Source organism: Sphaeroforma arctica (genome assembly GCF_001186125.1).
Source record: "Sphaeroforma arctica JP610 unplaced genomic scaffold supercont1.368, whole genome shotgun sequence".
Classification (NCBI taxonomy): Eukaryota; class Ichthyosporea; order Ichthyophonida; genus Sphaeroforma; species Sphaeroforma arctica.
In genome coordinates this window covers 8,632-20,723 of record NW_014040190.1, presented here as the reverse complement: position 1 = coordinate 20,723, position 12,092 = coordinate 8,632, and the positions used below count along the sequence as shown (strand labels likewise).

Below are 12,092 nucleotides of genomic sequence, written 5' to 3'. Positions count from 1 at the left end.
AATATANANAANANATACACACACACACACACATATATATATATATATATATATATTATATATATATATATATATATACATATATATATATATGTATATATATAATGTTTGATATAAGCACTATGTCTTAAGTATAAAAATATCAAAACAAACAGATACCACAAAGGGTAACACACACTCGGAGCAGGAATCGCGTAGACAACGTTTTGAGAAGTCTTCCCCCCCCCCCCCCGCGGTTCAGCGTTTGACACGAGCTTTAAATATAGACTGTACAGAGGGAAAGACTCCAGTGTCTATTCTTGGCAGCTATTGTCTGACCATCGCCTCACTATACTGTATATCTACCTGTCAATGTTGTCGCCACCATCGCGACTGCTTCACCCACCTCCGGACAAAGGCGCGGAATAGCAAGAGTCTGAATGCCAAGGAGCTTGTTCAAACCTTCCTCAACGGGATATAGCAAACTGTTCACCCAGGTTTGAATAAGTAGATGACACGATCTAAAGCGATGTAACGAAGTGAAGCACTTTCGTGTCTGATCCAAATTAAGAAGAGTTCTGTATGATATGTACGTATGAGTTTATGCTACCTATTGATGACACTATACAATATAAGTAGCAACATCTGTGCGGTGTATCACTATGTATGTGTTTACCATGTAACCGTATGAATGCGCACTGTTTCATTGCCACATCGCTATTCGGGCCCGCCAGTTGCACTGAGCGAATCAAATCACAGAACGCACTATTTGTGTTATGTACAGCATAAACGTTTGAAGTGTAAAAGTTTTACTGAAAAGCGTTTTAACGTGAAACTAGCTGAGCTGCTGCTTGCAATGATGCATCTAAGTATATGATTTTTTTAACACAACTTTTTTGATGATAATAATATGAAAAGTATATGCGTACGCTCGTTTATATATATCTGTGTAGATATGTACATACATCTATACATATATGTACACAGTAGCGCAGTGGATTATATATACAACATATAAAGACTTCATAAGGGACGTGGCTTCAACGATCCAGACGGGATCTTAATATATATTCTTTAATATGAGTGAGGGAGAGATACACGGATTAGGGCTGAGTGACAGCGACAGTGACAGTGACGGTCAAGCTAACAACGATAGTGTTAATGTTGGTGTTGTATCAAACTCAGATGATGCGAAAGTGACAAGCTCACCAGAGATACATAATATTGAAAATGTATGCAAAGTGACAAGTTCACCAGACATACACAATAATGGAGATGTACGCACATCTTCTGGCGATGGGGATAACAATAGTGATAGAGATGCAGGTAATCGACACAGCAGCGAAGTGTCTTCTGGAAATGCGAGAGATAAAACACACTCTGTAGATCGGGTAGTGAGTGGGCATTACTCCGATGGTGTAGATAGGAGTGGGAGAAAGCGGCAGTGCGATGAGGTCGATGACAGACAAACGTATAAAAAGAGCAAATACGAAGACGGTGGCAGTGGTATGGATAGAGGTAGTTCAAGGGACAGACAAACCCAACAAACCACAGAGAGGTCACATCAGCGAGTTGTCCTTTCAGACCGGTCAGGCAAAAGAGACAGCACTGTAGCAGACTTGGGTACGGTTGTAGCACAGCACTATAATGCAAGACCGGATGTTGGCGTACGCGCGCGAGAAGAGAGTCCCATATACGCTCTGAAGGTATGTTTAGTCCTTTAATTGTTTATTCGTTGGGGGATAAGATACAGTTTCAAGTGTATATGGTGCGTACGTTTTTCGCCGTGTGATTGTCTGTACCATTTACAATAGTCCAATAATATATGGTTTCTGATTGTTACTGAACTCTATAGTTGCAGGATGCTTCCCTCACTGAAGGACTTAATACGGAACGCACTGGCTGTTAAAGTTACAGTAGTATAAAGATACGTGCCTGGCGAATCGATTACTCACTCGAGATTTATTTAAATCCAGCTGAAATCCCGATGATACTATCTATGGCATATACATTTCACTTTAATGCCAAACCGCTTGATTTCAAACCGTGTATGCTTGGATGAGACAGCCTTCCGTCGACGGCTGTCCCACCATCCACTTCACGCCTTTGCAATTCTGGGACTGATCGTTTGTCTGTAACGTCCACAGTCATATAATGTGCGCTCTATCGTGAGCAGGGAATGACTTGAATCTTCATACAGAGAGACACTCCACCGAAGACGAATGCGTATGCGTACTTGTCAGTGTTTGGTTAATAGCAGCGGTATAAAGCACGCGCTTTAAGCTGATATATGCGCAAGTACACACTATTATTTTACTGCATGTATTCATTGATCATGTGGAGCTATTGATAACATTGCAGATCCTCCTGCTACACACTACAGTGCTTCAACAACTGGCTGAAGGCCACCATGATTCAGAAGTACGTCAGACCCAACATGTGTGTGCTGGATCTGTGCTGTGGCAAGGGCGGCGATCTCAACAAGTGGTCTAAGGCCCGGGTGGGCAGATTGGTAGGAGCTGACATTGCCGAGGTAAGTCATGAGACGCTTTCTTAGTTACGTGTATACTGGCGAGTGCGCTTGTCTTATACGGTTGGCTGGTCTGCGTCCCAAACATCGAGCACGGCCTAGCTGTGCAGTGCAACTGTTGCACGTGTGTGTTGTCCTTGCCACTCCACTGTATGGTGCACACGCATGATGAATTGTGCGGAAACGGACCGAATATGAGATTTTAGGTTTAGCGTGTTTGTGGACGTGGGTGCGTCTTGACAGCCTACGGGACAGGCTAGTACAAATGCGATCAATGAGACACGTATGCGAACAATGAGACACGTATGCGAACAATGAGACACGTATGCGAACAATGAGACACGTATGCGAACAATGAGACATGTAGATCAAAGATCAGTTTGCTCGACGGTAGGCTGTGACGCTGACGCCATCCCACTGCACGTTTTCTTTGCGTTGTTTGCATAGCGCGATTCAATTTACGGGTTGTCAACAAATCAAATCTGCGCATCTGAGAAAAAAAAGAGGTAGATCGATGGAGTGTGTGTGTGCTGTATGTATTGTGCAATTATATACGCACCAATAACGTACTTGATGGTGGATAAGCCTAATAAGCAACTTGATGGTGAATAAGCCCAATAAGAAATTTGATGGTAGATAGGCGCATAAAAGCTCCATGCGTGACCAAGCACACAACCTCTCCTCAACATACATTTGTATACACATCACACGTGGTCACCCATCAGGTATCGATATCGCACTGCCGCCAGCGGTACTCAGAGATGCGTGGCTACAAACCAACGGCTGAGTTCCATGTGGCCGATTGCGCTAAGCTGCGACTGCGCGACGTCTACTCATTTAAGCCCATGTTCGATACGGTGAGCTGTCAGTTCTCGTTTCACTACGCCTTTGAGAGTGAGGAGAAGGCCATGATGATGATGCGAAACGCTGCCGAATGCCTGAAGCCGGGGGTGTGTGGTGTGTGCTAGGCTGTCTTAGGGATTTGATTGGTTTTTTAACTCTGCCTATGTGACGTGATGCACTGTTGTACACATTGTGCGCGACCATGCGATATCAGCACTGGTTTTATGCGTCTCACTGTAACTAAACCCACGTGTCTGTTGCCTCGCGTGCACAGGGTGTTTTCTTTGGAACGACTACCAACGCCTGCCTACTCGTCAAGCAACTGCGCGCCGCCAACGGCGACAGCTTTGGGAATGACGTGTACAACGTGAAGTTTGCCAAGGACGATAAGAAAGACTTTCCCGAGTACGGCTGCAAGTACAACTTCAGTCTAGTGGATGCCATAGACGACTGCCCTGAGTATCTGACCCACCCAGCCATACTCACTAAGCTGGCGAAGGAACACAACCTGGAGCTGGTGACGTACGAGAGGTTCCATGACTTCTTTGCGAAGTACCAGACCGATCCCGATGCCGTGGACCGCATGATCCGTATGAAAGTGCTGGGCCGGCAAGGAACCATCCCGCGTGACCAGTGGGAGGCTATAGGTGAGTGTGGGTGTGTGGAAAAGTGGGCATAGTTTGTATCGATGTATGTATAATTTCATATACGCATATGCAAATAATTGACAGGGCACCATATTTCGTGAGTACTTGGAGCTTTAGGCAGGCGCACGTTTTTATGGCGTAGATGCGTATAGCTACAATACAGATGCTATCTATCCCGAGCATGCTTGTGCTACAGGTGAGCGCTCGGTTCTGGACATAGAGTGCTTGTGTATTTGTAGTGTAGATGTTCTCTCCGCCGAGCATGCTTGTACTTGTATAGGGTAGATACTCACATGGCGGGTGTATGATTGTATCTGTACCTGTCCCGTCATGCTGTTGTTTGTAGAGCCATGATTGCTGTAGTAGAATCTCATAGAATGGAAGCCCAACACAAAAGGTTTTAATGCTCACTTGTATGGCTTGTGGGCCAATATCCATCGCATCTTGCTTTTGTGATCCGGAAGATTATATCTGTGGTATACTTTCTGTCGTTATGACTTCATGCTCGGTGAACAGTGCTTATCTGCACTCTCTTTGACTAGCTATGACACACATCTTGTTCTGGCTTGGATCTTAATAATTTGGCAACACTGGCAGTCGCGTGTATCTATGCGTGTTTATTAAAAAAGGTTTGGGAACAACTAAATTGTATATCGGTAGCAGCCCCAGCCCTTTTCTAGTTCTCACACCAACGCGATTCATCGCAACCGCAGGGCAATATGTTGCATTCGTTTTCAGAAAACGCATGGACTGAGGCGATGGTGGACCGGGGTGTGTATAGTGCACTGATACATTGGATGCGCTTAGCAGGAGAATTGGGGACCAGACAACACACACTATGAGCCACCGCAAAGCCACACAAGTACACGTGGTCGAACGCGTTGCCCGATGCAAGCGAGCGCACGTGCAAGTCAATGCCTGAGCATGCGCCTATGGAAGACTGGAGGAGGGGGTTGCATGCACATTTGTATGGGCTCCAATCGACAGTGAGTTGCGATTCGAATACGGCATTCCTATCATGTGATAAGCGCGTGTATGTCAGGGTTTGCTCACGAGTGTGCCAGATCCGAAGGCACCACCGTCACGCTCAGAGCCATCGGTGCCGTTCACGATGGTCCGTTCTGGGTGCAGTACATGTGATGTTATCCCAGGGTACTACAATTACCGCTATCAAATCAGTTATCGGAGTAAATGTGAAATACCTGAGAAGCGTAATATGCAAAAAGTACAGTGTATGTAGACGTCCACATATGCAATACATGGCAGCTATGGTCTCAGGGGCGGGGTGACCCGGTGTATTCTGAGAGTGAGCTGAGTGACTTTATGGACGCTTCATGATATGAAAGAGTCAAGGTACTAGTGATATGCCGTGTTTGAAAAAGTCTATTCAAACTCCTTTAAAATTCACCCACACTTCATACTTCATTGTATGAATAAGTGGAGGCTCTGCCGAGTTGCTAGATGCTTTTAATGCTATCCATTTCTGGCTAGAAGGAGGAGCGGAGTTGCTATAAATGGCATTGCCTCGTAGCTGTGTGCCTGCAACGTAACGTGCCCCCGTTCATCGGATATTCTTGGAATGTGAGCTGTGGTATATATTTGTATATATAAATGTTTGCCGCTTTACGAAGCGATGTGGATTTGAAGTAATGAAAAATGGAGGACATTTGCTTTAGCCGGCGTCCTTGACGGTGTGTGGATTCCGGGATGGAATGTCTACAACTAAGAATGAGAGTTGGACGAACTCGGGAATTGCTTAGAAAACTCTGAGACAGTGAGAGTAGTCCTAGAGGTTGTCATACCTATACTCACCGTGAATGATTGTGGTAATAAGATGTGAAGAGGCACCGCATGCTGCGTGCTTTGCTATCATATCTGTCTTTGTACATACCTACATTGCCAAAATATACGGGCTGCGGGTACAATGCGATTTATATCCAATTGCCAAATAGAATCTGAGCACAAACAACGAAAGAATATGGCTGGAATACGCGAGTATTGTTCTATAAATACATTGTCTAACATATCACACGGATGCATGTGTGCCCCCCGCAAACACATGAGTGTGAGTATACGCTTTTGGATGCGCACATACATGCTTTCAATTATTGCACACACGAATCTGAAGTCAATTTGGAAATACGTATGACTGCGTGTATGGGGTTGATTGTGTCTTTCAACTTACTTTCTATATCAGTTTTGCCAATTCTATTTGCCATACGTAATCATCGTTTAAGCGCATTGTTCTATTTTGTTCTATATTTCCATCAAACATCGACGCCTGTGCCAGGTGTCTATTTATTAAAAAGACGTACGTTGACATTGTTGATGAACTCGTGCATATTGTCCACCCGGCTGTGCTACGTATGCAGTACAATGTACAGGATAGTCAATGCAAACACCCGTTGTCTACATTAAACAAACCTAAAATTTCAACAACATGCAGATAATAGATAGGAAGGCACTTATCATACATCACATTGTTACAACATAAACAGCACACAGCCCGCTTTATAAATGTACATCTATTCATGTATATTCGGATATTTATGTGCAAACTACTAATTCTACATATAAGTAACACGTTTGCGGTTGCGCGAATATGACTCGGTTAGGAGCAACAATTATGTACATTTACACGCGTGAACACCTGGGCATAAATCTGTGTACTTCTATTCGTATGCGCATGCTAACTTACGACTAGTTAAGCAAACGAGTGTATATTTCATGTGCAACTGCATTCAGTCATGTCCAAATGATATATATATTAAACGTGTCTGTGTGTTACACATACATACATACATATATATAGAAGAGTGAAGACGCATTCACACTCGCACTGTAAAATAAATACACCAAGATGGTCAAAGTAAAAAATAAGTGATCAGGACCTGGTACCTTTGCATTATACTATTGTTTCATTGTTAGTGATCTTACTAATATTTTTATTTGTGCGCAGCGGTGCATTGATACGCAGGCTATTAGCGAGGTGAACCAGGCACCTCGCATTAGATATTACGAGACATTCTCACTGAAGCAGTCTAGTGTAATTACCTTCTACAGCATCTATGCTCATCCACACGTTGTGACTTCTGTAACTGTTGCTAAAACAATCCAAGCCAAACAATGTAGTGGTCTTTGCAGGTTTGCATACGCACATGCTTGCAGTAAAAAGCATAAGCGCTCGCAGGATTAATTCCTCGCATTCAAACAATGCTTCCCATCAACTCGGAAAACTCCCTCGTTCCTGAGGCAAAGGCATCCTTCGGCACTCTTCCACCCCCCAATAACGAGACAATAACTAACTTTTCTCTGCAATTGGTGAGATAGTGCCCTGCCCGTCCATACTCCAATCTCATATCAAGGGTACCCCAGATAAAGCTCCATCTTAGCAGTGACACAGATGATGCTTCAGTCAGACCGTACCCAGATCCATTCTCCAATACTTCACTTAGACGACCACATAGGTGGCATCCGTGGCAATACCGCAGTGGTTGTTGTCATTGCGCGCAATCTTGAAGTATCCCATATCACCCCAGTAAGTGGACCACGAGTTCTTGACAATCCAGTAGTCATCTCCAAGCTCAGTGGTGCCATAGCCAACTACCAACACCGCGTGATCAAGGTCTGTAGTCGAGCAATTGGGATCTCTGTACACACCGCTGGAATAGTACAGTAGCGATGGCTTGGATGCATCGAAGGCAACGGACACGGGCCCGTGTAGAGCAACGGCCTGAGATAATAAATGGTGGAAAAAGAGGGATCAGCATATATGTATAGTGTATATATATATATATAAATAAGAAACCTGCTAATAGAAACAAAGTGGATATACTTGTGCACAGCTATGTATACTTCAAGGATGGCTTTCTGCGACTTGAACGCTATTATTCTAAAAGAGAAACCAATTCCTAGAACGCTATATACATCAACCAAAACACTACAAGGCTGTACGCGATAAAATAAAGTATTTACCTGCTTCAACGCGAATTCGTCACCCGACGGGATCAACACACGACCCTTGATAGACGCCGCCTTCTTCTCTGGGTTGTAGCGACAGTAGTTGTCCGCGTTTTCGTACTTGTACGATGAGTCATCCATGATCCCACCCACCTCAGTCAGGTAGTCCATAGCCATAGCCGGTTCACCGCCATCACATCCGTTGTTGGTATAGGCCCAGCTACAGTCCATCAACTGCTGCTCCGACAGGGTGTTTAATCGTCCGGTCTTCAGGAAGTACGCTCCCTCCATCGCCCCAGTAGTGGAAAATGCCCAGCATGATCCACAGGTACCTTGATCCTTCACTGGCGTTACAGCGCCATCCAATCGCCAATCAACAGCATCGGGCACCTTGATATTGGTGTCCACAATCATCTTGCTGACGGTTCGGTTGACATGCACGTGATCACTGGGCTTACCTACTTTGTAGGACTTGCGGTAGCCAAACATACGGCCGTTACGTTCTCTGGTACTGAGATCAGAGGCGTGGTTGTGGCCGTATGTGGCATCATCACCCTGCTTGTTCATGTTGTTGACGGTGTGGTGACTTACACGAAAGTTGAGATGACCCTCGAGTAACTCCTTATCATCCGCGTACGTCTTGTTGAACTTAACGACATGCTCATCGAACTTATCACTCACATGGTCATGTGCGTTCATAAGAGAGTCGATCTCTTCACGAACGGCATGATGGTGGTCATCACGTCCACCCAAGAAAACGCTGCACTCGGGCACCTCGAATGCAGAAGAATCCACGGTAGGCTCGAATGTCAGATACTCGACGTTGTACATATCGTAGTGGGAAGCAAACACCACATTGCGGCCCACCATTGACAGATAGTAGGGGGTGTATAGTTCATCGTCCTTGGCATAGTACACATACTGGTTGTGGAAGCCCTGGGACTTCTCCTGAGACCAGTGGTGGCACAGCTCGTCGGTCTTGGCAGGATTGCACGGTGTCTTACCGCGGTATTCAAATTCCTTCAGATCGGGAATGAACTTGACCTCCCTGTCCATGCGGTCTTGTGTGTCTGTGCCTTTCTTCAGCTTGGATTGGAAACACATCGGTCGATTGTATCCAATGTACGTCTCGTAGGTCATACCGGTATCCTCGCCAATGTTTAGGTACAGCATCGCATCCCTGCCGTCGTAGTACGTAACCTTTTGTGCACGGGCCTCCTCATCAGTCTGTACTTTGACAGGCTCGTGGACGTCAGCATATGGGATGTGCATGATACCTGTGACTGTGTACTGTTTGGGATAAGTGGGCACAAACTTTCCTAGGTTAGGAGCGGTCATCACATGAGCCTTCTCGCCATTGGAGAAGGCATTCTCATTCTGGTGTAGAAGTATGGGGCTTGCATTAGAAACAGCTGCACACGCAACAGCGCTCAATACTGCGTTCTTAGTCAACATGTTGATACGTTGATTCGTCTACAGGTAGCTCGATGCTTCTGATAGTCAAACAAAGAGATGTGATTCTTAATGCGAAGGAATTGACAGTGTATATACCTATCGATTATGCGACTGCGAAGTTGCGAATTTGCGAATTTGCTTTGAACCATTAAGTGGCAGCATAAAATTTCAGGAATTTTTGACCAGGCAACACGAACACCGGATGGTATCGGAAATTCGGAATTCTTCAGCTTCAAAAACGTGTCAAGAAATTTAAGAAATTTATACCTTCCTCTGTTCAGCCTTTAAATACAATTTGGCTTTTTAGTGTCAATTTGACGCGCTCGAGTGGCCGACAACTGCCCCAGAGGCTCCCGATGCTCCAGAGTTGAGACCTGTATGCCAGTAGTAGTAGTCCAGGAGTCCAGCACCCGTATCTGACATTCTGACTCTGATGTCAGTTCATTTTATGACAATATGAGTCATCATAAACTCTTACGCATTTTCATGTGTTCCATATTTATGCAAATATTCCGATAAAACAAAAAAGAAATCTGACACAGAAAGGCTTTGGCATTTGTGCGACAATGAAGTGCGAATAACAGCTGTAATTTATATATATATATTGTTTTTAAAAAAATGTTTTTTGTCGGTTCACAAGTCGCCTTCGGGCCAAGGCTGTCACTGTCAATTATAAGAGTAAAAAGGCCAGGTCCCGCAAATACTAGACGGTTGAAAAGCTTTTTCCAAATTAGTCGACAAATGACGAATCGATAATTCTTCAAATTTGCCCATTGTCTAGGCGAGATATAAATAGATAAAAATAATAGCCAGTGCACAGCATTTAAATGGAGTATTATGATTCGCCGAGATAAATATTAAACAAAATCTATGAACGATTGGTGTAACTTAGGAATATAGTCTCTTTCATTTTGTTCGTCATTGGCGTTCTTTGACTTTACTCAGTTCTAACAAGTAGATTGTTAAATCCTTTTAGGTTCAGTAAAAGAACCAGTTGTATATTTCAAGAACACGTATGTGTACTAGTAGCAGTTGTAGATGTAGGAATAAGGAATTTCATGCTAAATATGTAGTATGTATACCCTACAATATAAAAAATCTATCTGTGTCGCTTTGCGGCGGTGCCTCTATTCTGGACCTATTTATTTACATAGACTATTTATGGTTTTAGTATACGTAAATATATTCGTTTTCATTTAGTTTATCATTTTGTATATGAAAAACTACAATACATACAATCAAAAATAAAATAAATGGATAAAATTTATAAAGTACCGAACTGAGGTTAAACTCAATATACCGGTATGTATTGCCGAGTGTCGAGTGTCGACTGTCGAATGTCGACGTGTCTAATGTTGTCATCAACACATGTGTCAAAAATCAGAGAAGGCTATGTATGCAAAAATCCCGCCTCCCCGCGCCTTCCCTCTGCCCGTGGCCCCACATTTTGGCGCACAAATGATGATGTCACTTGTGTCAGGGAACGACAGCCTGACAGGGCCTCCGTGACAGTGAGTCAGAGCCTCATACATACTCTCAATGACTATTAAAAAATACATGACATAATTTTGACTTTCCATTGTTTGTTATTCGCAAGGGGTAGACCTAAAAACACTGAAACAGTTGTTCGCAACTTCGCATGATGCCGGCGACATGTGAGACAAACAACCACCCAAACCTAAGAGGTTTCATTGACAGCTCAACAGTCAAAACCCAGCCGCCGGCGCCTGTCTGCCCGCTGCCGACCACCGCGCGGCGCACGCACGGCTGCCGCGCCATATACATTTATTTATCCCAGATTCCCAGTGACCCAGTAGCCGTATAAAGCTGTCTTCAAATTTGAAATAATAGATAAATACATTAGGGGTTTGTCAGCTTTCAACTTCTCTCGGGCTGGGGGGCTGGGTTGTTGTGTCGAACATGTTCACAATACCAGTTACAGTATTTGACTGTCATCAAATTCATCAACATCACCTCATATTTATGTCAGATTGCGAGTTTCCTTTCCAAAAATATTTACATAATAAAAACAGCGTGGTTCTTCGGGTTTCGTCTTTCGACTTCACAAGTTCGCGAGTCACTTTCGACTTCTTCACTCTCTCTATGTTTGGTTTACACGACATTTATTTATTGATTTCATGCAGATATTCGACTACAATATTTAGTTTGATTTCATATTCGTATTTTAGAAGCGATTTTAAATCTCTTGTGTGATTCACGTACACGCTACAAACTAAATAGAGAGAGATTTGAAGAGAGCAAGAATGTCCGAAAAGTTCAGTGACCCTAAATTCACCATCAACAAGGTAGTCAAACTGCCCATTTTGCTGGCTATGTGTGTGAATGTGAGCTTTCAGTTTGGCATAAGTATCATACGCATATTTCTTGCAATGCGTGGTTTCTAACATTTTTTTCGAGTGTAAACACGAAATTCTTAGCTAGTACATGTTACCGAAGGGTATTCTTTCAGGTTCCAAGTATTGTGCAAACTCATGCCGGTATAAGTATACTTTCGTTCTATTTAAAATCATCCTTATGGCCTTCAATGACTCTTACTCGAACGCCAGGAAAAGCCACCGTATATATATATATATATTATATAAATATATATTATATATATATATATATATATATAATATATATATATATATATATATATATATATATATATATTATAT

General features: G+C 43.5%; 4 protein-coding genes across 4 annotated transcripts in view; 2 read left to right on the top strand and 2 right to left on the bottom strand.

Moving 5' to 3' along the window:
* SARC_05648 (hypothetical protein) overlaps positions 1 to 630 on the bottom strand; it is a 7,492-nt gene extending 6,862 nt beyond the window's left edge. The window contains exon 1 of the mRNA XM_014300481.1: positions 346 to 630. Coding sequence (XP_014155956.1) covers positions 346 to 367 — 22 coding nt within the window. The 5' untranslated portion in view covers positions 368 to 630. The remainder of the gene's footprint in view (positions 1 to 345) is intronic.
* Positions 631 to 939: 309 nt separating this feature from the next.
* SARC_05647 (hypothetical protein) lies at positions 940 to 6,080 on the top strand. The gene is made up of 5 exons (XM_014300480.1): positions 940 to 1,685; positions 2,363 to 2,512; positions 3,235 to 3,459; positions 3,627 to 3,999; positions 4,713 to 6,080. Exons 1-5 carry the CDS (start codon positions 1,059 to 1,061, stop codon positions 4,751 to 4,753), a joined length of 1,416 nt encoding a protein of 471 aa, XP_014155955.1. The 5' UTR covers positions 940 to 1,058; the 3' UTR covers positions 4,754 to 6,080.
* Positions 6,081 to 6,212: 132 nt separating this feature from the next.
* Positions 6,213 to 9,670, bottom strand: SARC_05646 (hypothetical protein). Its single transcript, XM_014300479.1, has 2 exons — positions 7,975 to 9,670; positions 6,213 to 7,732 (listed from the first exon to the last, which is right to left on the bottom strand). Exons 1-2 carry the CDS (start codon positions 9,412 to 9,414, stop codon positions 7,451 to 7,453), a joined length of 1,722 nt encoding a protein of 573 aa, XP_014155954.1. The 5' UTR covers positions 9,415 to 9,670; the 3' UTR covers positions 6,213 to 7,450.
* A 1,781-nt stretch (positions 9,671 to 11,451) lies between these two features.
* Positions 11,452 to 12,092, top strand: part of SARC_05645 (hypothetical protein) — a 5,296-nt gene continuing 4,655 nt past the window's right edge. The window contains exon 1 of the mRNA XM_014300478.1: positions 11,452 to 11,720. Coding sequence (XP_014155953.1) covers positions 11,679 to 11,720 — 42 coding nt within the window. The 5' untranslated portion in view covers positions 11,452 to 11,678. The remainder of the gene's footprint in view (positions 11,721 to 12,092) is intronic.